Below are 25,734 nucleotides of genomic sequence, written 5' to 3'. Positions count from 1 at the left end.
TTTTTAAGCGTGAATGGAAATGTTAACATGGTTCGGAAACTTGAAGAAATGCTAAACTGATCGTTTATTATATCATCCTGCGGTTTAACATGGGAATTGTACAAAGTCTACATCCATAAAGTTTTAACTGGCACATTAATTAGCATCTCTCCAAGAAGTAGATGGCATGGTAGTGATAGTACATACATACACATACCTAAACTACTTGCAAAGTGAAGCCAGCACCCTGCGAGGTGGAGTGAACGATTTCCTAGAGTGAAGGACAGCCAAATTATCCAACAGCAAAACATCACCCTTCTGCCAAGGAATGGCAACACTTTCCTCCTCAAGAATCTTCAAGCAGTCGTAGATGACATCCGCCGGCAATGGGTTGCCATTGCCAAAGGTAACAGCCTTTACAGGATCATTCCTTGCATCTTCCCAGCCTGTGTATGCAGCTACCATGCTGTTGAACCAAATCTTACGCTGCCTTGTGCTGTCGTATTTGACGGCCGGGATTGGCCCCATTATTGATTTCACTCCATCTTCCAACCATTCCAACTTCATGCCAAGCTTAGCAGCCCTGCCAAAAGTTTTAGTACAACAACATTGTCAACTGTTCATAATCACTAGCTAAGCAACTTACTCCAACGTTGATATGTACTTCTCACTTTGGACCTATACCTCTGCTCAGCTATGTTCTTATCTTTGGTCAAGAATGTAGACTTCCAGCCACGGCCAATCGGAGAAGAAGGGTCATCGCCTTCGCCTAAAACCCGAGTATATAACAATCCATGTTCTTCCAATTTTTCGACAAATTCCGGGTACTTCTCTTTCATCCTCTCATACACAATGTGACTCAGAACAATGGGAGTTTCTCCCCCACTTCCAGGCTCCACTTCACAGAAAAAGAACAACTTGGAGGGAAACTCTGGCACCTGCAACGACATGTCGTACAACAATTATCAACCACTTTACCGGAAAACAAACAGAGAACGACAATTTCGATCATGCGAATATACCTGAGCCATTTCGTGGTGAAACGGAATCTTCTGGTCGGGCGGGGACTCATTGGCGGTAAAAACCCGACCCACGACGTTGGTCCGAGGGGCGGCTCCGCCAACATAGGGAAGCTCCTCGAAGCCGAAGGCCTCAACGACGTCGTTGAAGTCGGAGGCTGAATTGAAGGGAAAGTCCCTGAGGAGTACAGCCCCGGCTTGCCGGAGCTGGGCCTCAAGGTACGGTCTTTGGGCTCCGATGGTTTGGGTCAAAGCAGAGAGAGTGAAGGGAACCGCAGGGCTCGGAGATACAACCGCCGGGAACTGAACTCCGTCGTAGAGCTTTTGCTGTGGGATTTGAGTTTGCACCAGAGTTCCTGCCATGGTTTCGGACGGCGCGTGTGGTTGACGCGTCGGAATTTGGGTATGGGGGGGGAGTGGCAGATAATGTTGTGTTCACCTGGTTAATAAAAATGTCCAGGTTCAACTGATTTAAGTATGTATTGGTCCGGGTCGGGTTGCAATGCGTTTCGGGTAAGGCCCAAATTAACAATGGGTCAACTCGGCCGAGTCAAAAATGAGCGGGCCTTTGGTGAAGATGTAAGTAGGTCTTATTATGCTAAGGCTGGAAATTGAGAAAATTAGAGACTAATTCACTGCATAAAATTTTCCAAAATTTTTAAAAATTTTATGCAGTGAATTAGTCAACAGAAAATTTTCTATCTGGAAAATTATGCTAAGGCTGTAAAATTTTGTCTATCTGGAAATTTTAGCCGTTGTACAACATTGATTACTTTTCTTGCTGACTTTTCCTGTTGTTTCATTTACGTAAAAATATTGAAACCATGATACTCTGTTCTATCTGGAAACTGCAGGTCTTCACTAAACTTAAAGCAATTGAATTGACCAATGTAAACGTTAAATACACAGACGTGAACAATAAGTCTTTGTTGTTCTTCTCATCTGCATTTTGTACTTCGTCTTCGCATCGTTATGAAAAATAGAACAGTGAATCATATGGTTTCTTTTGGGTTTTCCCTTTGGTCGTTCTCTTAAATTTATGGTTCACAAGTAGATTATGCTCTCCAAATTTTTCTTCATCTAGCCTACTTGTTTCTGTACCGGTGAAGCATCCTCAATTTTTTTCTGCATTGCAGATGCAAGCAGCTCTTAAAAGCGCACCTGACTCCATGAGTATGTCGAGCTTGAAAGATTACATTGATCCAAATCTGATGGACTTGTATCCTCATGATTGTCTACTCAAGGAAAACTAGATATGTGGATCCGTTTGCCAGCTTTTACTAAGAGGATATCTGTAATACAAGAAAGTGCTGAAATTATGAAGCATATACGTTTTCATGAGAATTGACATGTATTTATATGAATAGGGGATGAATGTAGCCCTTAGGTTTTGTGCCACACTAGTAATTATATAATCAAATTAATGAAATGAGAAGAAAGAAAGCAACTATTTGAGTTTGAAGTTATATATGACTAATTGATTGTTGTTCTTATTGCTGTACCCTAGTTCCATAGGTGGCCATGATAGCTAAGCAATGTGTAGATGAAGATCCCATCCTACGGCCTGACATGAAACAAAATAACAAATTGTTATTTCCCTGTCACAAATCCTCCTATCCTCGGTTGAGTGGGAAGCTACTGTTGCGGGGAACAGCCAGGTATTCAGTGGTCATGTTCAGGGAAGGTAGTGAAACATAAACTTCCTATTTATACCCTGTTGATGTCATAATTTGGTTCGTCAAATACTTTTGACTTTTCAACCCACTCCACGTAGGACGCGTTGAAATGTCAAAGAGTCCACGCAAGACTCCGACATTTCAACGCACTTAAACCTTTCGTCAAGAAAGAAAAGATAATCCTAAGACGGAAATAACCATGGCTAGTGAAATGCTTCACTTTGATACTCCAAGTCTTCAACCTTAGATCTCCACCTCTTAAGTCTTGGATGGTCATCATATGTTTGATTCAGACTTGGCTTCTCTACTATAATTTATTTTTGCTATGATCTGCTATAATTTGCTATTAAGCTGCCACATCAGCATCAGCCAATCCAACGGCTGATAATAAAGATTTTACAAACTCACATTAGTGGACTTGAAGCACCATATTATGTCCCCTTCTTCTTCCCTTCCCTTCCCTTCACTCTCCCATTCTCTGTAAGAACCCAGAAATGGTGGAGGTGGAGATGGAGCAGGAAGAAGAGAATGAGGGAATGACGATAATCGAAGGAAAAGAAGCTATCAGATTGAGAATCGTAAACATGTTTGTGGCGAATGGCGATTCACTGTGACTTTGATTCTCTTCACTGTGTGCTTCATTCCTATTTCCAAGGCCATATTGTTAGTACTATTTCCCAATTCTCCATTGGTGTTGTAAAGTAATTTGCATTATTTGGGTTTTTATTGTTTTTTTGCTCTGCTACAAAATCTGTATTTTAGGTATTTGGGTTGCTTGTGTTGTTTATGATAATCCCAGTTAATGATAAGAGCAAATAGGAAGAAAAGTCGCCAGGTATGGTGTACCCAAATCTCTTTGGAATTTGAAATTCAAGTTGATTCAAGTTGATTTGATCAAAAACTTGGTTACAGAGAAGGGGAGAGAGAAGGGAAGAAGAAGAGGACACGATATGGTGCTTCAAGTTCCCCAATGTGAGTTTGTAAACTCTTTAATTATTATCAGCTATTGGATTGGATGATGCTGATGTGGCAGCTTAATAGTAAATTAAAGCAGATCATAGCAAAAAGAAATTATAGTAGAGAAGCCAAGTTCGATTGATTCACCATCTTGGATGACAAGACAAAAGCATCGACCTCCAGGTTCACAATTAGTAGTTATCATGAAGAGACATGTAGCACCAATTAAGGCCAAATCTCACCAACCATGCCAAGTGTCGAATTCTGACATGAAGCATGGCCTAAGAGTAATTCAAGGAAAAGGGAAGCTTGGATAGGCGACACCTGTCTCTTGACCCTTCACCAACCAAATCAAACCACAACGTGGGGACACATGTCACCGAATCTATCAAACCCATACCTTGGAGTGTCAGTAAGCAGGAATTACGGGCTGACACCTCGATTTCAGGGAAGAGCCCATACCGTCCCTTTCCACCTCAACTACTCCTTCTCCTATAAATATCAATCCTTCACAAGCAGAATAGGGGACTTCAACTCTCTCTTCTCTGCCAAAGCTATGCCAACATGCATAGTCTCTTACCTCTCTTTCTCTACTGACATGTCAACTTCATTCTCATGTCAAAATGCTTAAGCATTATTCTTTCTTCTCTAATCTCCATAAATGTTCAAACACACTTATCTAACTTAGGCATCGGAGTGTGTTTGGCCGGCCTTAGGCTGGTCCTTTGATAACCTTCCATCTCTTCACATTTGCAGGTCCTTTCCATAGAGGTATGCCAACTCGAGGCAGTGGATGCCCAGCGTCAGGTAGAGGATATTGTATGCCCAAGCCAGATTGGATGCTTAAGAGGAGGTTGATATACGCCCAAGTCACAGATTGGACGCCCAATGTCAGGTGGAGGAATCCCAAGACATCAGGTGAAGAGAGCCTGCGACTAGACTATCAGTTTTACCCAACCAAGGAGCGTGGACGCCCAACACCAGGTGAAGGAAGTTTGAGGCGAGAATATCAGTTTCACCCAACCAAGGAGCGTGGAGGCCCAACATTAGGTGAAGGAATCCCGTGACATCAGGTGAAGGGAATCCGAGACCAAACTATCAGCTTCACCCAACAAAAGAGCTGTTATGATGAACCTCCTCCAACTTCAAGTAGTGGACGTCTAACGTCATGAAGAAGACGATATAAGCCTGAGCCAAACTATCAGTTTCATCCGACAATGGGGCTGGACGCCCAACGTTTGGTGAGGAAACCTGATGCCACACTACTAAATTTACCCTACAAGGGAGCTGGACGCTCAACATCAAGTGGAGGAAGCCCAAGGTATCAATTTCATCCTACAAGGGAGTAGGCAACAAACGGTCATACTTCCATCTATTCTCAAGAAGGAATGATCAAGGCCTTCCCGCCTCACTCAAGAAGAAAAGAGCGGTGTCCAAGGCCAAGTTTCCAATCTTACTCAAGGAGGTCGAAGGAAGAGGACCATCGAGGTCTTACTTTAGTAGTTTAGCTACAAGAGGTGGACGAACAAGAAAAGGCAGAGGACCACCAGGGCATACCTTCAGTCACAAGTGGACAACCAAGGCTGCTCACGTAGTCAAACTAATTGAAGGAAAAGATAGTCCCACCTGAAGAAAACAACCCCACCACTTTACACTTGGATTTCAACGGAACTTCCGTTGACTCGTTGATGCCGAAATTGGCACCAACATACCCAAGTCATTCATATTCTTTTGCCCCTCTTTTATCTGTAGTGTGCTTTGTATTTATAATAGCACATATAGTGGCATGGGAAGATCGTGGTATTTATACGCAAATTTTGAGGTTGTTCCTCTCGTTTTCCTTGATGTTTTATATTTTGTAGTGTCATTTGTGAGAAAATTTTGATTTGATGTAAAATGTGATGGAGGAGCCAAGGAAGGGTTGTTTCCTTGTAATACAAAGTTAATTAGCATTCAATTTATCAATGTTATGAAATTCTTCAGTTTTATTTTTATCCTTGTTCCATGGATTTTCTATACAAAATTCGATTGACCCCCTTATTTCACTAGTTACCTTCATTATGCACTGACTGTAGTTAACTAATGACAACGCTCAAAATGGAATCGCTTTTAAGCGTGAATGGAAATGTTAACATAGTTCGAAAACTTGAAGAAATGCTAAACTGGTCTTATTATATTATTATCCGGTTTAACATGTGAATTATACAAAGTCTATATCCATAATCTTTTAATGGGCACATTTATTAGCATCTCTCCAAGAGAAAAGAGGCATAGTAGTGATGCATACCTAAACTACTTGCCAAGTGAAGCCATCATTCTGCAAGGCGGACTGAATGATTTCCTAGAGTGAAGGACAGCCAAATCATCCAATAGTAAAACATCATCTCTCTGCCAAGGAATGACAACACTTTCCTCTTCAAGAATCTTCAAGCAGTTGTGGATGATATCCATCGGCAATGAAGTGCCATTGCCGAAGGTAACAGCCTTTACATGATCATTCCTTGCATCTTTCCAGCCTATGTATACAGCTACCATGCTGTTGAACCAAATCTTGCGCTGCCTTGTGCTATTGTATTTGACGGCCGAAATTGGCCCCATTATTGATTTCACTCCATCTTCCAAGTTCCAACCATTCCAACTTCATGCTAAGCTTAGCAGGCCTGCCAAAAGTTTGAACACAACAACATTGTCAGCTGTTCATAATTCACTATCTAAGCAAGTTAATGCAACATTTGGATAAGACTATAAGACTAATTCACTATCTAAGCAAGTTAATACAACATTGAAATGTACTTCTCAATTTGGATCTATACCTCTGCTTAGCTATGTCCTTGTCTTTGGTCAAGAATGTAGACTTCCAGCTACGGCCAATTGGAGAAGATGGGTCATCGCCTTCTCCTAAAACCCGAGTACATAACAACCCATGCTCTTCCAATTTGTCCACGAATTCCAGGTACTTCTCTCTCATCCTCTTGTTGATGTCATAATTTGGACATTCGACAAATACTTTTGACTTTTCAACCCATTCCACGTAGAACGCGTTGAAATGTCAAAGAGTCCACATAGGACTATGACATTTCAACGCACTTAAACCTTTCATCTAGAAAGAAAAAGAATCCTTAGACATAAATAACCATGACTAGTGAGATATCTAACCATGGTATGCCAAGTCTTTAACCTTGGACCTCCACCTTTAGGTCTTGGACAGTTACCATGTTATTGACTTGTCATCTTGGATGGCAAGGTTAGAGAATATCGTGACCTGGCTATTAGAATAGAATAGTCCGAAGGAATCAAGAGCCTCAACCCCCAAGGCCAAGAATTCGACCCCCAGGGCTTAGAAACCCCGACCTCTAAGGATCATGGCCATGACTTCCAAGCCTAAAGCCTCGACCTTCAGGCTCACACTTAGGCACAGTCAAGGGACATGGTAGTGACCAACTCTCACCAACTTTTCCACGTGTCAAGCCCCGACACCAAGTATGGCTCTCTTGTCATGTCAACAGTGATTCGAGGACAAAGGATTGTTTATGTGGTGACACCTATCACCAACTTTGTCAAACCCATCTCGGAGTGTCAGTAGGCAGAGAGTGGGGGCTGACACCCCGATTTTATGGGATTGAGCCATTCCTTTCCCTTTCCACGTCAACTCTCTTTTCCTATAAATACCCAGCCTTCACAAGGTTGAAAGGAGGACTTCAGTTCTCTCTTTTCTCCCAACACTATGTTAAAATATCTATGCCATGAAGCTTTGCCAGTTGGAGGCGGATTGGATGGCCAACATCAGGTGAAGGAAGCCCAAGGCGAGGCTATCAGTTTCACCCAAGGAGCTTGGAGGCCCAGCATCAGGTGAAGGAAGCCCGAGGCAAGGCTATCAGTTTCACCCAACAAGGTAGCTTGGAGACCTAACATCAGGTGAAGAAAGTCCGAGACAAGACTAGTTGTTTCACCCAACAAGGAGCTTGGAGGCCCATGATCAGGTGAAGGAAGCCCGAGGCGAGGCTATCAATTTCACCCAATAAGGAGCTTGGAGGCCCATGATCAGGTGAAGGAAGCCCGAGGCGAGGCTATTAGTTTCACCCAACAAGGAGCTTGGAGGCCCATCATCAGGTGAAGGAAGCCCGAGGCGAGGCTATCAATTTCACCCAATAAGGAGCTTGGAGGCCCATCATCAGGTGAAGGAAGCCCGAAGTGAGGCTATCAGTTTCACTTAACAAGGTAGCTTGGAGGCCTAACATCAGGTGAAGGAAACCCGAGACGAGACTATCAGTTTCACCCAATAAGGTAGCTTAGAGGCCCAGCATCAGGTGAAGGAAGCCAAAGACGAGACTATCAGTTTCACTCAACAAGGAGCTTGGAGGCCCAACATTAATCGAAGGAAGCCCGAGGCCATACCTTCAATCATAAGAGATGGACGACCAAGGCCACACATATAATCAAACTAATCGAAGGAAGAGATATGCCCACTTCAAGAAAGCAACCCCACCACTTTACACTTGGATTTCAATGGAACTTCTGTTGACTCATTGATGCTGAAATTGGCACCAACACCTCTTATACACAATGTGACTTAGGAACAATGGAAGTTTCTCCCCCACTTCCAGGCTCTACTTCACAGAAAAAGGGAGGCAAAACTCTGGCACCTATAATGACATGTCGTATAACAATTATCAACCACTTCACGGAAAACAAAGAACCGACAATGCAATGAGCATGCGAATATACCTGAGCCATTTCATGGTGAAATGAAATCTTCTAATGAGGCGGGGACTCAGTGGCAGTAAAAACTCGACCCACAACATTGGTCCGAGAGGCGGCTCTGCCAAAGTAGGGGAGCTCCTTGAAGCCGAAAGCCTCAATGACGTCGTTGAAGTCGGAGGCTGAATTGACCGGAAATCCCCTGAGGAGTACAGCCCTGGATTTTTGAAGCAGGGACTCAAGGTAGGGTGTTTGGGCTTCGATGGCTTCGGTCAAAGCAGAGAGAGTTAAGGGAACCGCATGACTTGGAGATAGAACCGCCGGGAATTGGGCTCCATCGTAGAGCTTCTGTTGTAGGATTTGAGTTTGCACTAGATCGGAGTCCCTGCCATGGTTTCTCTCTCTCTCTCAGCGACAGCTCGTGTTGTTAATGCGTCAGAATAAATCTGAGTGTGAATTTGGGGTTGGGGGAGTAATAGATAAATGTGGAGGGAGATGTTCACCTGGTTTGAAAATTCATCCAAGTTCAGTTCAAGTATGTATTGGGCCGGGTCGGGTTATAATGGGGATAAGGCCGAAATTAACAATCAGGGGGAGTAATAGATAAATGTGGAGGGAGGTGTTCACCTGGTTTGAAAATCCATCTAGGTTCAGTTCAAGTATGTATTGGGCCGGATCAGGTTACAATGGGGGGGGGGGGGTGGGTGATGGATAAATGTGGAGGGAGGTGTTCACCTGGTTTGAAATTCAGTCCAGGTTCGGTTCAAGTATGTATTGGGCCGGGTCGGGTAACAATGGTGTTCGGATAAGGCCAAAATTACTGATGGGTGGGGGGGGGGGAGTGATAGATAAATGTTCACCTGGTTTGAAAATCCGTCCAAATTCAATTCAAGTATGTATTGGGCCGGGTCGGGTTACAATGGGTTTCAGGTAAGGCCCAAATTAACGATGGGGCAACTCGGCCGAGTGGACTCTGTAGAGAAAAATAGACAAAAATGAGCGGGCCTTTGGTGAAATTCAAAAGCAGAGAGTGAGAGCCACAGAGAGAGAGAGAAGAGAGAGATGAGGAACGAAGAGAAATCGAGGCCGGTGAGGAAGGCGTTGAGGGACGTGTCGAATAGCCACGGCGGCGGAAGACCCTCGATATTCTCAACCACGGCGAAGAAGAAAGACAAGGAATTGCAGAGGCCGAGGGTCGAACAAGAAGAACGCAAAGAAGAGGACCAAAACGATGTCGTTTTGGATCGCCTCTTGCTTGTTCAGTCCGATCTATCAGCCCTAATTAATCAGGTACCGTTATTGCTGTCTCTCCATCACGCTAATTTAGCCGGAATCCACAGATTTTTTTTTTTTTTTTCGATTTGGGATTTTTATGGAAGATTTGATGATCTAGGGTTTTTGTCGGAATTTAATTTTGAAGTGAATAGAGGATTAACGAACTAGTTTCCGTTGAGAAATTAGTAATTTTGTGATATTTTATGGTTAATTAGATGATCTCTAGGGTTTTAGTTGGAATTAATTTTGAATTGAATGACAGATTGATCAGCTAGTTGTGGAAGCGTTTAAATGTAAAGCAGGAGCAAGCAAAGAAGTTGAATCCTTCACACATTTCTTATCCGAAATGCATTCGTCGTTGAAGGTAGTTGAATTTCTAGCCACCCTAATGTCATATCCCACCTTTGCATAGTGAAATCAGAGTTGAATTTTATCTCTACTTTATGCAATTGCAGCCATGGGTGCCCAGATTTCAGAAGGCACTTTGTGCTCCGGCAGAAACGGTAGTTGTGAGTGAAGTTGAGAGTGGTGAGATTAAGAGTCCTGAAGTTGAGGGGAAAGGGACTGAGAGCCTGGAAGAGTCTGATTCAGAGTCGTTGATCTCGCCTTCTCCCCTTGTTTCGTGGCGTGCTGACTGCACTATCCAGAGAGGAAGACAGTTGTTTATGCTTACGCCGCTTCCCATATCAAAGTCTCTGTCATCCAAACCCCCAATGCCTTCCAAACCTATGGTGTTTGAGAGGGTTACATCTAATACTACAGATGGGCGACAGTTTTTTGGTACTACTAGTGGTGATGCAAATGATGATTTGCCTGAATTTGTAGCGATAGAGCTGATTCCCTCTAAGCCTTCTGATTCAGTTACTACTGAGACAGGAGGAGTTGTTGAGTCTGGCTTTGTTTCTACACCAGTGTCGAAAATTGGGGGCTCCATGGTTCTGAATTTGATGACTCCATGCTTAAAGTCTCCTCCTAAATCTTGTGTCCTGCTTGAACCCATTTCGGAAAAGGGACATCACCGGGTTTGTAATCGTAAATCTACCCCATATCCTGCTGGAATCAGATATTCTGGTGATTCCTCTAGCAGTGAAACTTCTGACGACATGGATGCCTCACCAGATTGGTGTATGTCACCACCTAAAACTTGTGTTTTACTGGAGCCACGTGATGAAAAGTCTTCAGATGAAGTAGGTCATCTTCAAGATACACAACTGAATGGGCCTCTTTTAAAAGATAATGAGGGTGTAGGAGGCATTCATCAAATCAAGACAGGTATTGGCTATTTATTGTTTGCTTCTTTACTATTTCTTTGGGTGAGCACATAGATATCATACTGACATGTCTTGATTCAAATCCTTTCTTTCTTTGTATCACAGAGCCTGTGGGTGGTGGCAGATGTGCCATAGAAAGCACACCAATCTGGAAACAAGCTGGAAGTGTAGTAGTTCACAAAGGCAAACATCCTGGTGAGAATACTTTAAAGAGGGAGTTGTGGATTAAGTTTGAAGCAGCTTCTACAAATGAGCTCAGTATTGATGACTCTGTAACTCAAAAAAGACTTCTTGACCTATTGGATGAGGCTTCATGACAGTTCAAAGTAGTTGTTGTACAATGTGGTTTTAATATAGCACATGCATGTGATTTCCGGTGTACTTGAACAGTTGATTAAGAAATTCAACTTTTTTGTAAGTCACTGTAGCTCAGTCTCTTGGTTTATGAATCAGCAGTTCCTTGATTACTATGTTCACAGTTCACATCACAATTCTTCTCCATTAAAATCGTATACTTGTTATTGACACAGTTGATGAAGACTTTAGAATCTCCTTCCGCTTGAATCTTTTTAAAACCTTCACTAATAGATTGAAGAAGACCCTCCTTTGTGTAAGGCCACACCATCAAGGAGGACATAGTTGCCTATATTTCTAGCACCAGCTAGAAGAGGGGAGTGTTCGAAGTCAGATATGAACCCTGAAGTTACAGATGATAAATGTGCCTATTTTCCTCGTGCCAGCTAGAATAGGGTAGCATTGAAGTGTAATACCCTCGCTAGATATTTGTCATGTTATTATGCCTGGTATCAATATGGTAATGCACCAAGCAAGATTTCACCTAACAAAATGGCCGAGATTGCCAATAGAAAAATCCTAGCCTCTATGGGAAGAGATCTTCTACCCGCATGAGTACTATTTTTTTTTGCCAAACTCTCTTTTAAATTTCCAGAAAATTCACAAGTGGTGGATTTGATTTTGTCATAGTACGGTGATATTGAAGACAGCACTAAAGCACCCAGGATGACCATGAAATGGTATTGACCATGATATTGAAGACAGCACCAAAGCACCCGACCATGAAATGGTAACCTAGAACACCATTATCGATTTGATCCAAACTTCATTGGACCAGTGGCTGGAGTTCTGGTTGGTTTCATACTCTTCTTAATTTGCTTTAATGTATGCCTATTGCACTGAAATTCCAAACCAGGTAGAATAGTTTTTGTTAAAGGCAGTCATATTACAAAATATCTGCATAAGACCTAAGAATTTGAATATTTCATTATTTTGAAAGTTAAAGGAAGCAATTCTAATAAAAGTTTTGAATGGTTTCTCTAGGAAAGGAAAGAAAGTGGATACATGATTTAATCTATAGTTTAACGGTTTATCCTATAAATACAAGCTTAAATATGTCAATTCTGGTTACATACGATAAATATTTGTCTAACTACAGTTCAAATTAATCAACATTGTATGGTCATAACCCATATTCTCATTTGCTATCCAATACCGTAACTCGTAACGCATATTCTCAATATCTCACTAATTTTTTCATTTTTTTGAAAAGGATGGATGTTTCATTGACATCACTTGGTTATAGCCAAAGCTAAATATACATTAAATTTTAATAGCAAACTACATATACCCCCTTGATAGGATTTCAAAACACAAAAAACTCCACAACATTTGGTTTTCTAAAATATTAATTCTACAAAAACTCAGAAATGCCCATGTTAAATGAAAGTAATCGAAGTGTTTTACTCTTAAATTCATGTTCAATGGTTGTTTTTTTTGCTAAGCTTCATTGTTCTACTCTTAGTTCTCATGGTTTGCTTTGGAAAGATTATTTTGTGTTCATCTGCCGGTTGATATGGAAGTCGAGCCTAATTCAAGCTCAAGTTTGTCCAACATTCAAGCCGAATAAAAAAAATATATATATATATATATATTCAAGCTGAGTTGAATCGAACTCAATAAAAGCAATTAAGTTGAATTTGATCACCTTAATATTTGCTTTGACTCGGCTCATTTACACTGACATTAAATATAGAAGAGTATGGATAGATTCTGAAACCTAGATTACTTTTTTTATTTTTCTGTTATCAGCTTTCAGGCCTCTTTTGTCGTCAATATAACAAATAAATAAATAAAAAATGCGTGTGGAACAAAAACAAAATTGCTTTTCTTTTCAAAAAAAAAAAAAAAAAAAACCAAAAACAAAACAAAATTGTTTTTTTGTTTTTGTTTTTGTTCTATAAACAAAAATTGGTCCGACTCTGAGGTCTGTCAAACTCGGTGTTTCCAGGGTTTAAGGTCTTTCCTTCTTCCCTAAAACCCTAAAAACCTCTCTATTCGCTAACAATGGCGTCAACGAGCGAATTGACTCAGCACCTTGAGTGTTACGTCGACACAGCTCGCCCTCCCGCCGACCAGGTTCGCCCTCCCCCTTTTCAATTTCTACTCCAAAAGTTTATCTCTTTTCATTATTTCTTGACTAGTTTGAGCTCCTTAATGCCATCTTTAATGTTAAAGAATCATACTTTCGTTCTCATAATTCTAATAAGCTATGCACCCCTTTTCCTTTCCGTCATTTCCGAATTCTGGGTTCACTTTTTTCCTATGTGATGATTGATACATAAATAATTGTGGAATATATGTTCAAATTACTGTAATTTTGGCCTATGTATGATTTGGTTTAGAGAGTTTGAGGCCCAAAATGTGTGTGCATTACAGGCTGCGAGCTTGAATTTCATCACTTCTCTTGTGAACAAGGACTTATTGACTATTGAAGTGCTGGTACGATTAACTTTTGATTTTCCATTTATGATGTTGGTTTAATTCAATTGCGCTTTCCGGTCTCTAATGTATGTGTTTCTGAACAGGTGAAGGAGATGAGGATGTATCTGACCATCACGGATAATGTTATTCGTGCTCGTGGTAAGTTTGGTGTCTTTTTGAATATATTAGTTATTTAGTATGGAATGATAAACTCTTTTCTTCTGACGACACCTGAATCTGGTAAATCAGGGTGATAGCTTGAAATCAAGTTTTGTGCACTAGTGTGCAGATGGCTTTTCTTTAGAAAATAAGAATACTTATTTGTTTATGATAGTTCTGATTTTGGATTTAGGGATGATTGTTTTGGCTATGTGCTTGATGATCTCAGAAGCTAGTAAGTTCCTTGAGATTGCTTCCGTTTCTTATTGAATTTTCGGGACTTCTTAATTGGGGGTGTTGGTTATTTTTATCTGATCTAAATTTAGGAGATGTAGGATAGGTTTTAAATTCTTGCCTTCTGATGCCATGTGAAGGAATATTAAACTTTAAGAAACTTGTGACTTGGGCTAGGGGTTCTAGAAAAAGATGTTTAAGGCTTGGTATAACAAATCAAGTTTTGCGTAAGAGGCTTGCCTGCAGGAATTTTCTGACAGTAGATGCACATTCCAAATTTAGGGATGATTCTGAACGCTTTGATAGGGCTAATGGAAAGATACTTGGGTATTGGAATCATTTAAGATGACAGATAGACCAGAGAGGGACAAATTCCCATAAACACTACCTGCATGAACAATGCACAAATAAGAGAGAGACAAAACTAGGTTCACAACTTCAACAACTTGAGTATTCAATTCGTTAAGAGCTCTGTGAATCCCATAGAGTATATAGATGGTTATTGAACTCCTGACTTGGCAAGTAAACTAAACCAAAGGTTGCATGTGAATCTCATTGCTTCAATAGATTGCTATATTGAAATCAAACTCTTGAGTCATGACAGAAACTACCGCCCATAATCCCCCATACATACTCAGAAACTTCATGAAAGTGCAAAGATACTAATGGGATAATAACTGTCATGCTAGATTAAGAAATCTTCCTACGAGCAAGGGGCATAGTCTCGAGCTTCTGTAAATCATCTATAATCTTGCTATGCCAATTCCATCAAGCATTCTTCATTTTCACTCCCCATTATCAAAGTTACCATCTTTCCTTGACGAATATTGTAACTTATCTTTTCCAATTGTATGTTTTCTTGAAAAAAGCATTGTAACTTTTCCAGCACTACCATTCTAGATGTAAATTTTTTCTTGTTACCTAATAAGATAAATTTAAAGACAGAAACAGAAAGTTTCTCACAACATGGTCTCCTTCTTCAGGTATACTTCTTTTGGCAGAAGTTCTTACAGGTCTTTCATCAAAGCCACTAGATAATGCAACTATTCATAGCTTGATAGGATTCTTCACAGACAGGCTGGTGGGTGGGAATTTCTTTCTTTTGTAACATCTGTTTCTGAATCTCTCTCTCTCTCTCTCTCTCTCTCTCTCTCTCTCTTCACAATGTAAATGGGTGATATTGTCCTTCTATCAGTCAGATTGGAGAGCTTTACGTGGTGCACTTGTTGGTTGCTTAGCACTGCTGAGGAGACAAGCTAATGCTGGAACTGTCTCTGCCAGTGATGCAAAAGTTGTTGCTCTGTCTTACAGAGAGAACCTACCGGTGCAATCTTTAGCTCAACAGGACAGAAAGGTACAGTAGCGAATGCTATTCTTAATGCCCAACAAGTTAGAAGAAAAGACATCGGCCTGCTGTATGCACAGCCAATGACTTTGTGTAAACAAAATTGCTTTTTCATGTCCTAATTCTCTTGCAGCTTTGTTTTGAGCTTTTGGAATGCCTTTTACAACGCTATCCCAACGAGGTTGCTTCACTGGTATTAATTCTGTCTCGTTTTCTTGAACTTGTTTGGGTTCTGTCTGTATGGGTGTGTTTTTAATATTCTTTTTCACTGATGTATAGTAAAACTTATGCAAAAGAAAAAAGATTGCTGGTGAACTGTATGGATAATTAAATTGGACTAAATAAACTATGTGAGTTCAATGGATAAGGCTTTTTCAATTGATTTATAAAAGCCCGATTCAAACATGGTACTCACTGTCATGCTCATGTTATAAGTGTCTGTATGGATTCAAATATATGCTTGGCTCTCCTTAAGGAAGTCTATAACTTAATTATATTATAGCATTCAGTCATTCATACTTCAACTCTCTCTCTCTCTCTCTCTCTCTCTTCCCACTCACGTGTGCACATATACTCACATTCCATTTACATATACACACAGACCTAATGCACGTGCTTGTGGGTGTGTATGTACCTTATCCTTATGCTCATTGAGAATTTATCTGATGTCTGTTTACATTGCTCAGAAGTAATCTGTCTCATTTCACAGTGAGTCTGATAACATGTTGATCAGTTTTTTTTTTTCCATTGTCCAGGGTGAAGACCTTTTCTATGCGATCTCTGAAGCCGTTGATGGAGAAAAGGATCCTCATTGCTTAATATTAGCATTTCATATTGTTGAGGTTCTGGTCCAAATATTTCCAGACCCATCGGGGCCACTTGCAAGTTTCTGTGGAGATCTATTTGAATTCTTGGGTTGCTACTTTCCCATTCATTTTACTCATGTAAGCTTATCTTTTACATGTTAGTTGTAGTTTTTGAATCTATACCATATGTTTAAAAGTATTTGTTTTTGTTTTACTGTTGAAGTTACATTCTAGTAAACTAGTTCTTAGAAGTTGGAATAGAAAAATCTGAAATTATTTTCTTTATTGCATTCTTCCCAAGGCTATAGAATTTTGATCACTGATGTAATTATTAAAGATATTCAGGTGACATTGAGAAAGAGTAACATGTAATTGCTGCTTTCTCATCTGCCACCTGCAATTCGTTATCGTCTTTGTAGCACCTATTGACTGTAAAACTGGAATAAAAAGTAGTCTATTTATAGTTAACTTGAATACGACTTTCTATGCAAAAGCTTAATCCTCATTTCCTTACCAAATTTATGATCTCTCCATGTTCCAGTCTCATCGAAGCTGGTATTCAGATGGTTGTTTTCTTTGACGTAGGCTATAAATTGCCCATCTCTTTGTTTGCTTATATACACCCTGCCATTCATTTCTCTACAATCTTATACTCTTTGATTTTCATTGACAAATAATGTGTGGTTTTCTGTATGCATTCTCCAGCTGAAAGATGAGGACGCTGATGTGAGAAGGGATGACCTCTCGAAGGCACTAATGGTACATCTTAACTGAGACCGCTGCCGCCCCTTTCTTCTTGATCTTTTTGCTCTTCTGTTCTATGATTCTCTATTTAACATGGTGCTGCTTTTTTGTTACTTTCTTCTAATTTTAGCAGATTGGTGCATGTCACATTGTTCTTAAAAGAAGAAATCATTCATTGTCACTGGCTATGGCTTTGATTGGACTAGCACTCTGTGCATGTGACATGTCCTTTTTTAGTAACAAGTAGGAAAATGTAACTGGATATACTGTAAAGTAGCTATGGATAGTTTTTCTTTTTAGAAAAGTATGGGTAGCAGCAACACTCTGTTATTAAAAAAAAAAAAAATTAAAATTAAAATTAAAAAAAAAAAAAAAACCTTTACACTTTATAGTGGTTGTTAGTAGTTTTCACCAAGTGTAATCTTGGAGTCTGAAAGCACATTTTTAATATAAGAGTGAGACAAAGAATTGAGTCAATAGGAAAAATTGATCATGGAACGCAGCTTTCTTCTTTGCATTAATGTGTAAATGAGGCTGCAACTGGATCTATAAGAATCCTCGTGATGACCAGGTTTTACAGCTTGCTCTGATGTAGACAATTTGCCGGGTTTTTAAAAGAATTTCACCTTGTAGTTTGGTTACCTGAATGAGAAGTAAATCATTCACAGATGCAACTGCAATGTCTTAATTTATGCTGCAACTGCATTATCTAGTTTGTATAGATGCCACAATTTTTATCCTCTATGCTGGAACTGTACACCTGAGGCTGCATTGATAATACCCTGTTTTATACGAATAACATTTGGCTTTAAAAATTATTTTTGTTTCTCTTAAACATGAAGAGATATGAACCGAGGGAAAACTGTACTCTGTGTTTGTACGATAAACATTGCCATTTATCCTTTATGTGCATTAGTTTAGTGACTAACTCTTTCAATGAGGCAATTGAGTAAGATAGCAACAGAGTAATGTGATATTGGAAGTTATTTGCTACTTCTATATATAACATCATCATTTATCCTTTATATGCAGTAGTTTATTACGCAATCTTTATTGTTTCATTTGCACAATTTTAAATTAAGATGTTTCTTTCTGCAGTCAGCATTCTCGTCCACAGCTTTATTTGAGCCATTTGTTATTCCGTTGCTTCTTGAGAAACTTTCTTCTTCTCTGCCATTAGCAAAGGTTTGGCTACTTTGTATGTTTTACTTTTCTGTTCCTTGTGTACTAATTTTCACTGCATGTGGAAATGCTTCATTATTAAAGCTGTTTTTTGGCTGCTTGCTCTGTATGCCTGCAGGTTGATTCTTTGAAGTATATTAACTACTGTGCATCTAGATATGGAGCTGAAAGAATGGCAAAACATGCTGAAACTATCTGGATTTCTATAAAACGTGCAATAAGTAATTCATTGGAAGTGCCTGCTAAATCCTTTACTTCAGAACCACTACTTGGTCTTGGCTTTCAAGAGAATGAAATTGCAACAGAAGCACTTATTCTTCTACAAAAGGTCACCATGCAAAATGAAGCTTTGTTTCTAAATTTGGTTGTTCGGGATGAAGATATAAACAATGTTTTCAATTCCATAGCTAGTCATGAAAGTTACACTAATATTCCCTTGCAAGGCAGGCAGAGTTTACATGCAGTTGGTCGCATCCTTTGTATCATAACCAAGACTTCCATGGCTTCCTGTAATAGGGTATTCGAAAGTTTCTTCCCTTGCCTAATGAACACTCTGGAGATTTCAATGGGGAATTCATCTAAGGATTTTACTCTTAATGAGAATTCTTTTTCCTCTAAAAGATTTAATTTTGGAGCTCTTTATCTCTGCGTGGAATTCATTGCTGCATGCAGAGATTTAATCATGAGAACCAATGAACATGCTGAGAAGTTTGGTACTGCAGATGAGACATGTTGCTACATGCTTCAAAGCTCTGCGCCTACACTAATCACTACCTTAGCAAAAAGTTCTAATGATGTTGTTGATGATGCAGATATTTATTTCAAAGGTGAAGCTTTAGATTTCCAGTACAAAGCTTTTTTGTTCAAACATGCATTATCTAATTGCATGTGGTTAATGTGTTTGTAACAGAAGATTCTTACCCTGTTATGTTATAATTCTAACAATCTGAGTTTTGTGAACCTAGGCAGACCTTAGGTAGGAATTTGTGTCTAGGTATGACCTTTATTATATTTCAAAATTTGAAATAAGGGCTTTATTATATTTCAAAATTTGAAATAAGGGAGCTCGATGACTTCTTATGATTCTACCTCTCACTTGTTTATAGTTTACACTGACTTAGGTATCTCAGTAGGCTGTAGGTGACCATTTTTGGAATACTTGTGACATCGGTCACTTCCTCAAATTGTATGGTTCCTAGAGTTGTGTCAAACATGACCATTTTTTGATAGATATCTACCATGTGCACTTGTTTGAGATATTAAAAATGCCTGATCCGTCTGTTTGTGTTTGTTTTTAATAAGTGTAAGCAAGAGTCCTGCTCTTTTCAATTACTTCAGTTCCAGGCTGTGACATTTTATTTGGACTCTTCTATTATTATCGTTATTTTTTTTTCTCTTGTCCTTGCAACATCTCACCAAAAGTAATAAGAGGTTTATTGAGATGTTAATCAGCATTGGATTCAATTGTTTTAACTGCTACCAACAAAACCTTCTTTTATATTGCATAAACAAATAGCAAAGATGATACTCCTAGTGCCAAATTACTCATCTCAATGTATCATTTGTAGTCACTTTCTGTTCCTTTCGTTTGCTGAAATTTGAACAAAATGTTATTTGCCCTTCCTTTAGAATGAGTTGGTTTGGTCTTCCAATTGAGTCATCATTAGATACTTTATATCAATTGCTAGTTACAACCATATTGATTCTGTTATACCTTTTAATGTGATATGCAGTGAAGGGTTTACAAATGTTGGTTACATTCCCTGGATATTTCTTACAAACACCAACAGCTATGTTTGAGAATGTTCTGAAGACTCTCATGTCAATCATCTTGGTGGATTTTGACAAGTCGTTGTTATGGAAGCTAGCATTGAAGGCTTTAGTGCACATTGGCTCATTTGTGGATATGGATCATGAGTCAGAGAAGGCACAAATCTATATAAGTTTTGTTGTTGAAAAGACTATTTCATTGGTGTCTCAAGATGATTTTAATGTGCCTTTCCCTCTAAAACTGGAAGCAGTATCTGAGATTGGTGCAAGTAGGCCAAATCATATGCTAAAAATTGTCCAAGGGCTGGAAGATGCAATAGTTGCCAATTTATCCAAAATTTATGTATGTATTTCTGTGTCATATTGAGACTACTTTATTTTAAATTTTGCACTGTGGATTTGTTTTATGGCAAGTAAATTTTCTCTTTAATTTGTGCTTGAGCATGGTTTTCCGGTTTTCTAACGATCTTGTCTTTGCGTTTGATTGCATAGGTCCATGGAGATTTGAAGTCAGCTGAAAAAACAATTCAACTTTTTGAATGCTACTCCAATAAGATTATTTCATGGTACATTTTCTTCCCAAGTGTTTTAGTTTTTATATTTAAATTCAATTTGATTATTCTGATTGCTGAAAATTTGGCTTTAGGATTTTAACCTATGAGTTCTAAAACTTCAATCCTACACAGTTCACAAATTTGCTGTTACTTGTTTACTTGGCATGCTATAGGCTGATTAGATTGCCCAGCGAATTCTAGATATTTCAAGAGTCATCATTTATTTCATTCTAGATTTATTTAAAGTGTCCTGGGTTTATTGTTAGCTAAAAGTAAATTAACTGGTCATTCATATATATTGTTCGGAACATTAATAGACTGCTTCAGGTATTCTGAATGTTAGAAATAACTATTATGAAAGGAAAATCCCCTCTGTGCCTCTCACCTAATCATGCTTAAATCATCAAATTTGAAGTATCATTGTTTGTTACGTTTGGCTTTCACTTAAAACATCTTGGCTCATAAGGTAGAGTATTGACAATCTTTTGTAATATCAGTAAGTGGATTGTGTTGTGCCTCGTCTGTGATGGTTCAGGCCATATGTGCCTGAACAAAATTTCCGAGTAGCATGATGTTCAGGCATATCAAAAGATAGTTTTTAATGCATTTTCTTTTGTTTTCTCTTTTATGGATTCCCAACTTACCTAGTATAATACATATGATTCCAGCAATATTTTTCTTAATGCTTTCCTGTTACTTATTTGTGGTGAATATTTAAACAATCTGCATATATTTTTATTCTTTTGTTGTAATGTTTGTGGTAGGGAATCTATATAACTATGTTTGACCCTCTTTTCCTTCTTTTGCACATGACCAGTGCAACCAAAACTGCACCTCACTTTTGTATTCCATATTTGTGTTTTTATTCTATCAACATTGTATTGCAAACATGTGTTTTGTTGCTGGAGTGTTTGTGCTTCCAGCGTATTTTTTTCTCCTCGTCTTTGTGCCATTGCTGTTGTTGATATGAAGTGTTTTTGTTGAGATGACTCAGGATTGATGAAACTGGAGGCCTTGAGGAAGTTCTGTATCGATTCGTCATTAGTATTTGGAATTGCGTTGATAGGTGCAAAGATTCTAGCAATCAAGTCCAAGACAAAGTGTGTAAAGCTGTTCTTATTTCTTTGTATATTTTAATAAAAGTAATTAATTTGTGTTATGATGCTTAGCCATTATGCTGACATCTTTCAGTTCGCACACCGCTGAAAAAGATAAATTTAAAACGATGCACTGAGAAGTTCAATAATATCTGCATCTTTTACTTCAGGGACTTCTTGATGCAACAATGATGGCAATGAAGCTTGCTGTTGGGAGTTGTTCAGAGGAAAGTCAAAACATTATAATCCAAAAGGCCTATGGAGCTCTTTCATCGGGCATATCTATTCCTTTTAAGGACTCCATGGATGACAGTTCTTCAGTTAAGCTTGAAAACTTGCACCTCTCCGAACAGCTAGACAAGTTTTCACTTAGAGATGAATGGATTCTTTCACTATTTGCATCAGTAATCATAGCGATGCGTCCAAGAACTCATATTGCAAATGCAAAAGGAATATTGCATTTATTTATGACTGCCCTTGTCAAAGGTTGTACTCCAGCAGCTCAGGCATTGGGTTCTGTGATTAACAAATTTGGTACACCATCCAATGAAGTAGCAACTTCAACAGGCTGTACGTTGGAAGAAGCAATGGAAATTATTTTTAGGTCAAAACTATGGAATATCACTGAGGATGGAGTTTTAAGGGGATCTGGAACAAGCCACAGCAGTAAAGTGGGGCTCACTGAATTATGCCTTGGGTTTTCGAGCAATAAATTGCTTCAAGTCCATGCCATCACTGGACTAGCATGGATAGGGAAAGGTTTGCTTCTAATTGGTCATGAACAAGTAAAAGATGTTACTAAAATCATCTTGGAGTGCCTATTGGCAGATGACAGAATAGGTGACTCTGAGTTGAGGCAAGGTCTGCTAGAAACCAGTCGCGAGCTGCCTTCTGTGATGAGAAGTGCAGCAGATGCATTTCATATTCTTATGAGTGATTCTGATGTTTGTTTGAACCGTAAGTTTCATGCAAAAATACGACCACTCTACAAGCAGCGGTTTTTCTCTACAGTGATGCCAATTTTGCATTCCTTGATAGTGAAATCTGATTCATCATTATCTAGGTACATACACGATTGTATATTTATTTATTGCACTGAGTAAAAGACTTGTTGACGTTTTGACAATAGAACTTCAAGGCCTGATTAGAGTCATCCTTGTACTTCATACATGCCCAAACTAATGCTTTTTATTTTATTTTTATTTTTATTTTTTTATATAAATATTTTCAGATCTATGCTGTTTCGGGCATCAGCGCACCTCATCTCCAATGCTCCATTAATTGTTATCTTGAGTGATGCCAAGAAGGTAACTAAAAAACCCAGTTACATTTTTTGCCTCTGGCTCTATCTCAATATGTTTGGAATACATTTATGACATTACCTTCTCCATTTTGCAGCTCATGAAAGTACTGTTGGATGGATTGTCCATACTAAGTGAAGATATTCTGGATAAAGATAAGCTTTACAGTCTTTTGCTAGTTCTATCTGGGATATTGACAGATAAATGCGGTAAGCCAACTGTATAGGCTGCTGTCTTACTGGATTAACTAAATATATTTATTTATTTTCTTTTGATATATGACTTCTACATACTTGCCTTGTTTACGTAACTCCTCACATTTATTACTTTGTAACATTTATTTTTCTGCTTGTCCATGTAGGAGAAGAAGCTGTCCTAGAGAATGCACATATATTAATTGATTGTCTCACCAGACTAATTGCCTACCCTCATATGATGGTACCATATCTTTCTCTTCACTTTTTCAGACCAAAAAAAATGAACTTCACTTTTTTGCTGACTTACTAAAACTGCTGCCACTAATTTTCTATTTCATTCTCGCATCTAGTTATCGATTCCATGTGTCAATTTCAGTTCACCACCCCTCTTTCTCCGAATATTTAACTCTGTAAATTTAAATATTTGTTATCTGGGTATTGTGGCCTTTGCCACTGTGAACAAAGCCAGTATTGACATGTTCAATGGCTAGAATGCTTTTATAATTTTTGGCTGATATATCTTTTCTTCACTTGTTTAGCTTGTTCGAGAGACAGCAATTCAATGCCTTCTTGCCATGTCTGAGCTGCCCCGTCCTAGAATCTTTCCCCTGAAAACACAGGTTAGTTGTTCTATCATAACATATGTTGGTGAGCAATACACTGTGGATCCTGAAATCCTTTTACTTATTGAGGCTGTCTGGCGAATGAAACTTGCTTCTATTATAATTTGTGTGCATGCATTGCTTGTTTCTTACTTGTATCCTATATACAGGTTCTGCAAGCAATATTCAAGGCTCTTGATGATCCAAAAAGAGCTGTTCGTCAGGAAGCTGTTAGATGTCTACATGCATGGTTAGTGTTTTCGGTTCTAATAGAGTTTTGCTCTTATAATTATATCTGTATACTTCCACTGATCTCCATTTTTAATGAACAGGACATCGATTGCATAAAGTCGCTGTTTACGGAGGAAACCAGAGTTATCCCAAGGCAAGCCAGCAACACAAATTAAACCGTGTGATGCTTTTAGCTTTTGCTGTGTTTTATCGCTTATGATTGTACGTAAATTGTGGTAAGCAGTCATCGTTGTCAGGTCGTGTTTGTAAATTATTCGAATGCATAACAAATATCTGTACTGTTTGTAAATGCTCTTTTCACCCTGTATTACTTCTCAAGTTCTCATCCTACCTTGGATGGTATATTGGTTCTTGCATTTATACTATTGACAAAGAAAACAATAGTCGCGACTTGTTACGACAAAGAAAACAACGTTCTAAGCTCTCTACATGTAGGGTTATACACTAGGCACCAACTCTTTTAAGATGATGGGAGTAATACCCGAGAGCTTCAGCATTGGTTCTACTCGAGGCAGAGTTTTTGTTCAGTTGATTATATCATTTAGTCATTTTGTTATTGGATAGGTGAAGGGAGAAAGGTTATAGTCACAAGGAGAATTGCACGCTTGTTTGATCCCCATCAGCAATGCTTTGCTTACTAAAAGAAGAAAAGAAATAACATAAAATAAAATTAAAGAAGTGAAGAGAAAAAAAAACGTTGTTTCCCAATGAGGCGTTCGTCGTCTATAGTCCCCGATGTAATCTTTCGAATTTGAGAAAATTAGAACAAACAAGTAATGGAACAAAGAGCATCTGGAGTAACATTAGTAGTTACATTTGTGGGGGAGAAATGTTTAGGAGTCTGATTTTCAGTTCAGCTCGTGTTAAGCATGCAAAAAGCGACACAAATCTTCTTATTACAGCCTTTGCTTTTTGTGTGGAAATAATTTTATAGTCCCAAGAAATCGAAGCACGTGCTAGTTTGATCCTGGATTCCTGGGAATGGATGATTTGTTCTAGAGAGAGAGAGAGAGAGAGAGAGAGAGAGAGAGACAGGAAGGAATTGAGCATGTCATTTTTTTTTTTAATATGATATGCATGTTTTCTCTTGTAACGGCTTCCACACATAAAAAAGTGCAGCCATGAGGTCATGACTAGGGCTGCCACTTAGTTTGGTAATTACCAATCTGATCAAATACTTACCGATGTTTTAGATTTGGTAAACCGACTTTTTGGTAACCAAGACCGATAAAACTGAAATCGAAAATTACTGAAAAAGTTAGTTTGGTTTTGGTAAATACCGAATCTACTGATTATCTAAATATTAGATTTATATACTACAATTTTCAATACACATACATGTATATTAAGAAATAAACATAAATTTTTTTATAATAGTATGAACATTACTACATATACTACATTAATAGTATATGTATTTTAAGGAACCTAGTCAACGATGGTTAAAATAACCTAGTGTTATTGAAAATTGCTAAAACTTGATGTCATATATACAAAAGAACGCTATAATTAGTAGATGAATACAAAGTTTATGACTATAAAATTCAAAAACCTAGTTTTGTTCATTCTAATTTATATTATAAAGAATTAGTTGTTCTAAAGTTGGTAATACCGAAAACCGAAATACAGAATTTGGTAGATATAATTAACAACCGAAAATTTTGGTTGGTAATTAGTAGCTCAATTTTGAAACCGAAAGCTTTGGTTTTGAAGTTGGTAATACCTATAACCGATTCGAACCGACCGAGTGACAGCCCTATCCATGACCATCTCGACAACCCGTGGATTTTAACAATCTGACTGTTATGGTGAAAGTGCATCACGATGGACTGAAGTTC

The 25,734-nt window shown here is 38.7% G+C and overlaps 3 protein-coding genes and 1 pseudogene across 3 annotated transcripts; 2 read left to right on the top strand and 2 right to left on the bottom strand.

Moving 5' to 3' along the window:
• Positions 1–40: 40 nt before the first annotated feature.
• Positions 41–1,452, bottom strand: LOC112186583 (clavaminate synthase-like protein At3g21360). The gene is made up of 3 exons (XM_024325049.2): positions 1,002–1,452; positions 664–917; positions 41–562 (listed from the first exon to the last, which is right to left on the bottom strand). Exons 1-3 carry the CDS (start codon positions 1,359–1,361, stop codon positions 202–204), a joined length of 975 nt encoding a protein of 324 aa, XP_024180817.1. The 5' UTR covers positions 1,362–1,452; the 3' UTR covers positions 41–201.
• Positions 1,453–5,923: 4,471 nt separating this feature from the next.
• LOC112184616 lies at positions 5,924–8,973 on the bottom strand (annotated as a pseudogene).
• Positions 8,974–9,359: 386 nt separating this feature from the next.
• LOC112189401 lies at positions 9,360–11,455 on the top strand. The gene is made up of 4 exons (XM_024328737.2): positions 9,360–9,619; positions 9,867–9,968; positions 10,060–10,876; positions 10,981–11,455. The coding sequence occupies exons 1-4, from the start codon at positions 9,392–9,394 to the stop codon at positions 11,190–11,192; spliced, it is 1,359 nt and encodes a 452-aa protein (XP_024184505.1). The 5' UTR covers positions 9,360–9,391; the 3' UTR covers positions 11,193–11,455.
• A 1,660-nt stretch (positions 11,456–13,115) lies between these two features.
• On the top strand, positions 13,116–24,238 carry LOC112189311 (MMS19 nucleotide excision repair protein homolog). Its single transcript, XM_024328613.2, has 20 exons — positions 13,116–13,308; positions 13,609–13,671; positions 13,758–13,812; positions 15,030–15,127; positions 15,242–15,400; positions 15,525–15,584; positions 16,147–16,335; positions 16,903–16,956; positions 18,040–18,126; positions 18,242–18,950; positions 19,857–20,236; positions 20,386–20,459; positions 21,442–21,547; positions 21,715–22,607; positions 22,776–22,851; positions 22,943–23,054; positions 23,207–23,283; positions 23,582–23,662; positions 23,815–23,894; positions 23,977–24,238. The coding sequence occupies exons 1-20, from the start codon at positions 13,237–13,239 to the stop codon at positions 23,990–23,992; spliced, it is 3,441 nt and encodes a 1,146-aa protein (XP_024184381.1). The 5' UTR covers positions 13,116–13,236; the 3' UTR covers positions 23,993–24,238.
• Positions 24,239–25,734: the final 1,496 nt, after the last annotated feature.

This window comes from Rosa chinensis, chromosome 2 (assembly GCF_002994745.2).
Source record: "Rosa chinensis cultivar Old Blush chromosome 2, RchiOBHm-V2, whole genome shotgun sequence".
Lineage (NCBI taxonomy): Eukaryota > Viridiplantae > Streptophyta > Magnoliopsida > Rosales > Rosaceae > Rosa > Rosa chinensis.
Note: the sequence above shows the minus strand (reverse complement) of the source record. Positions and strands in the feature narration are given on the sequence as shown.

Bases quoted from the DNA above. Each gene is read 5' to 3' on its own strand.
- LOC112189401 (XM_024328737.2), top strand. From the start codon at position 9,392: ATGAGGAACGAAGAGAAATCGAGGCCGGTGAGGAAGGCGTTGAGGGAC. The intron at 9,969-10,059 runs GTAGTTGAATTT...ATGCAATTGCAG, and splicing joins AAATGCATTCGTCGTTGAAG to CCATGGGTGCCCAGATTTCA. The intron at 10,877-10,980 runs GTATTGGCTATT...TTTGTATCACAG, and splicing joins CATTCATCAAATCAAGACAG to AGCCTGTGGGTGGTGGCAGA.
- LOC112189311 (XM_024328613.2), top strand. From the start codon at position 13,237: ATGGCGTCAACGAGCGAATTGACTCAGCACCTTGAGTGTTACGTCGAC. The intron at 13,672-13,757 runs GTACGATTAACT...GTTTCTGAACAG, and splicing joins TATTGACTATTGAAGTGCTG to GTGAAGGAGATGAGGATGTA. The intron at 18,127-18,241 runs GTTTGGCTACTT...GTATGCCTGCAG, and splicing joins CTTCTCTGCCATTAGCAAAG to GTTGATTCTTTGAAGTATAT.
- LOC112186583 (XM_024325049.2), bottom strand. From the start codon at position 1,361: ATGGCAGGAACTCTGGTGCAAACTCAAATCCCACAGCAAAAGCTCTAC. The intron at 918-1,001 runs GTATATTCGCAT...ATGTCGTTGCAG, and splicing joins TTCACCACGAAATGGCTCAG to GTGCCAGAGTTTCCCTCCAA. The intron at 563-663 runs GTATAGGTCCAA...AACTTTTGGCAG, and splicing joins AAGAACATAGCTGAGCAGAG to GGCTGCTAAGCTTGGCATGA.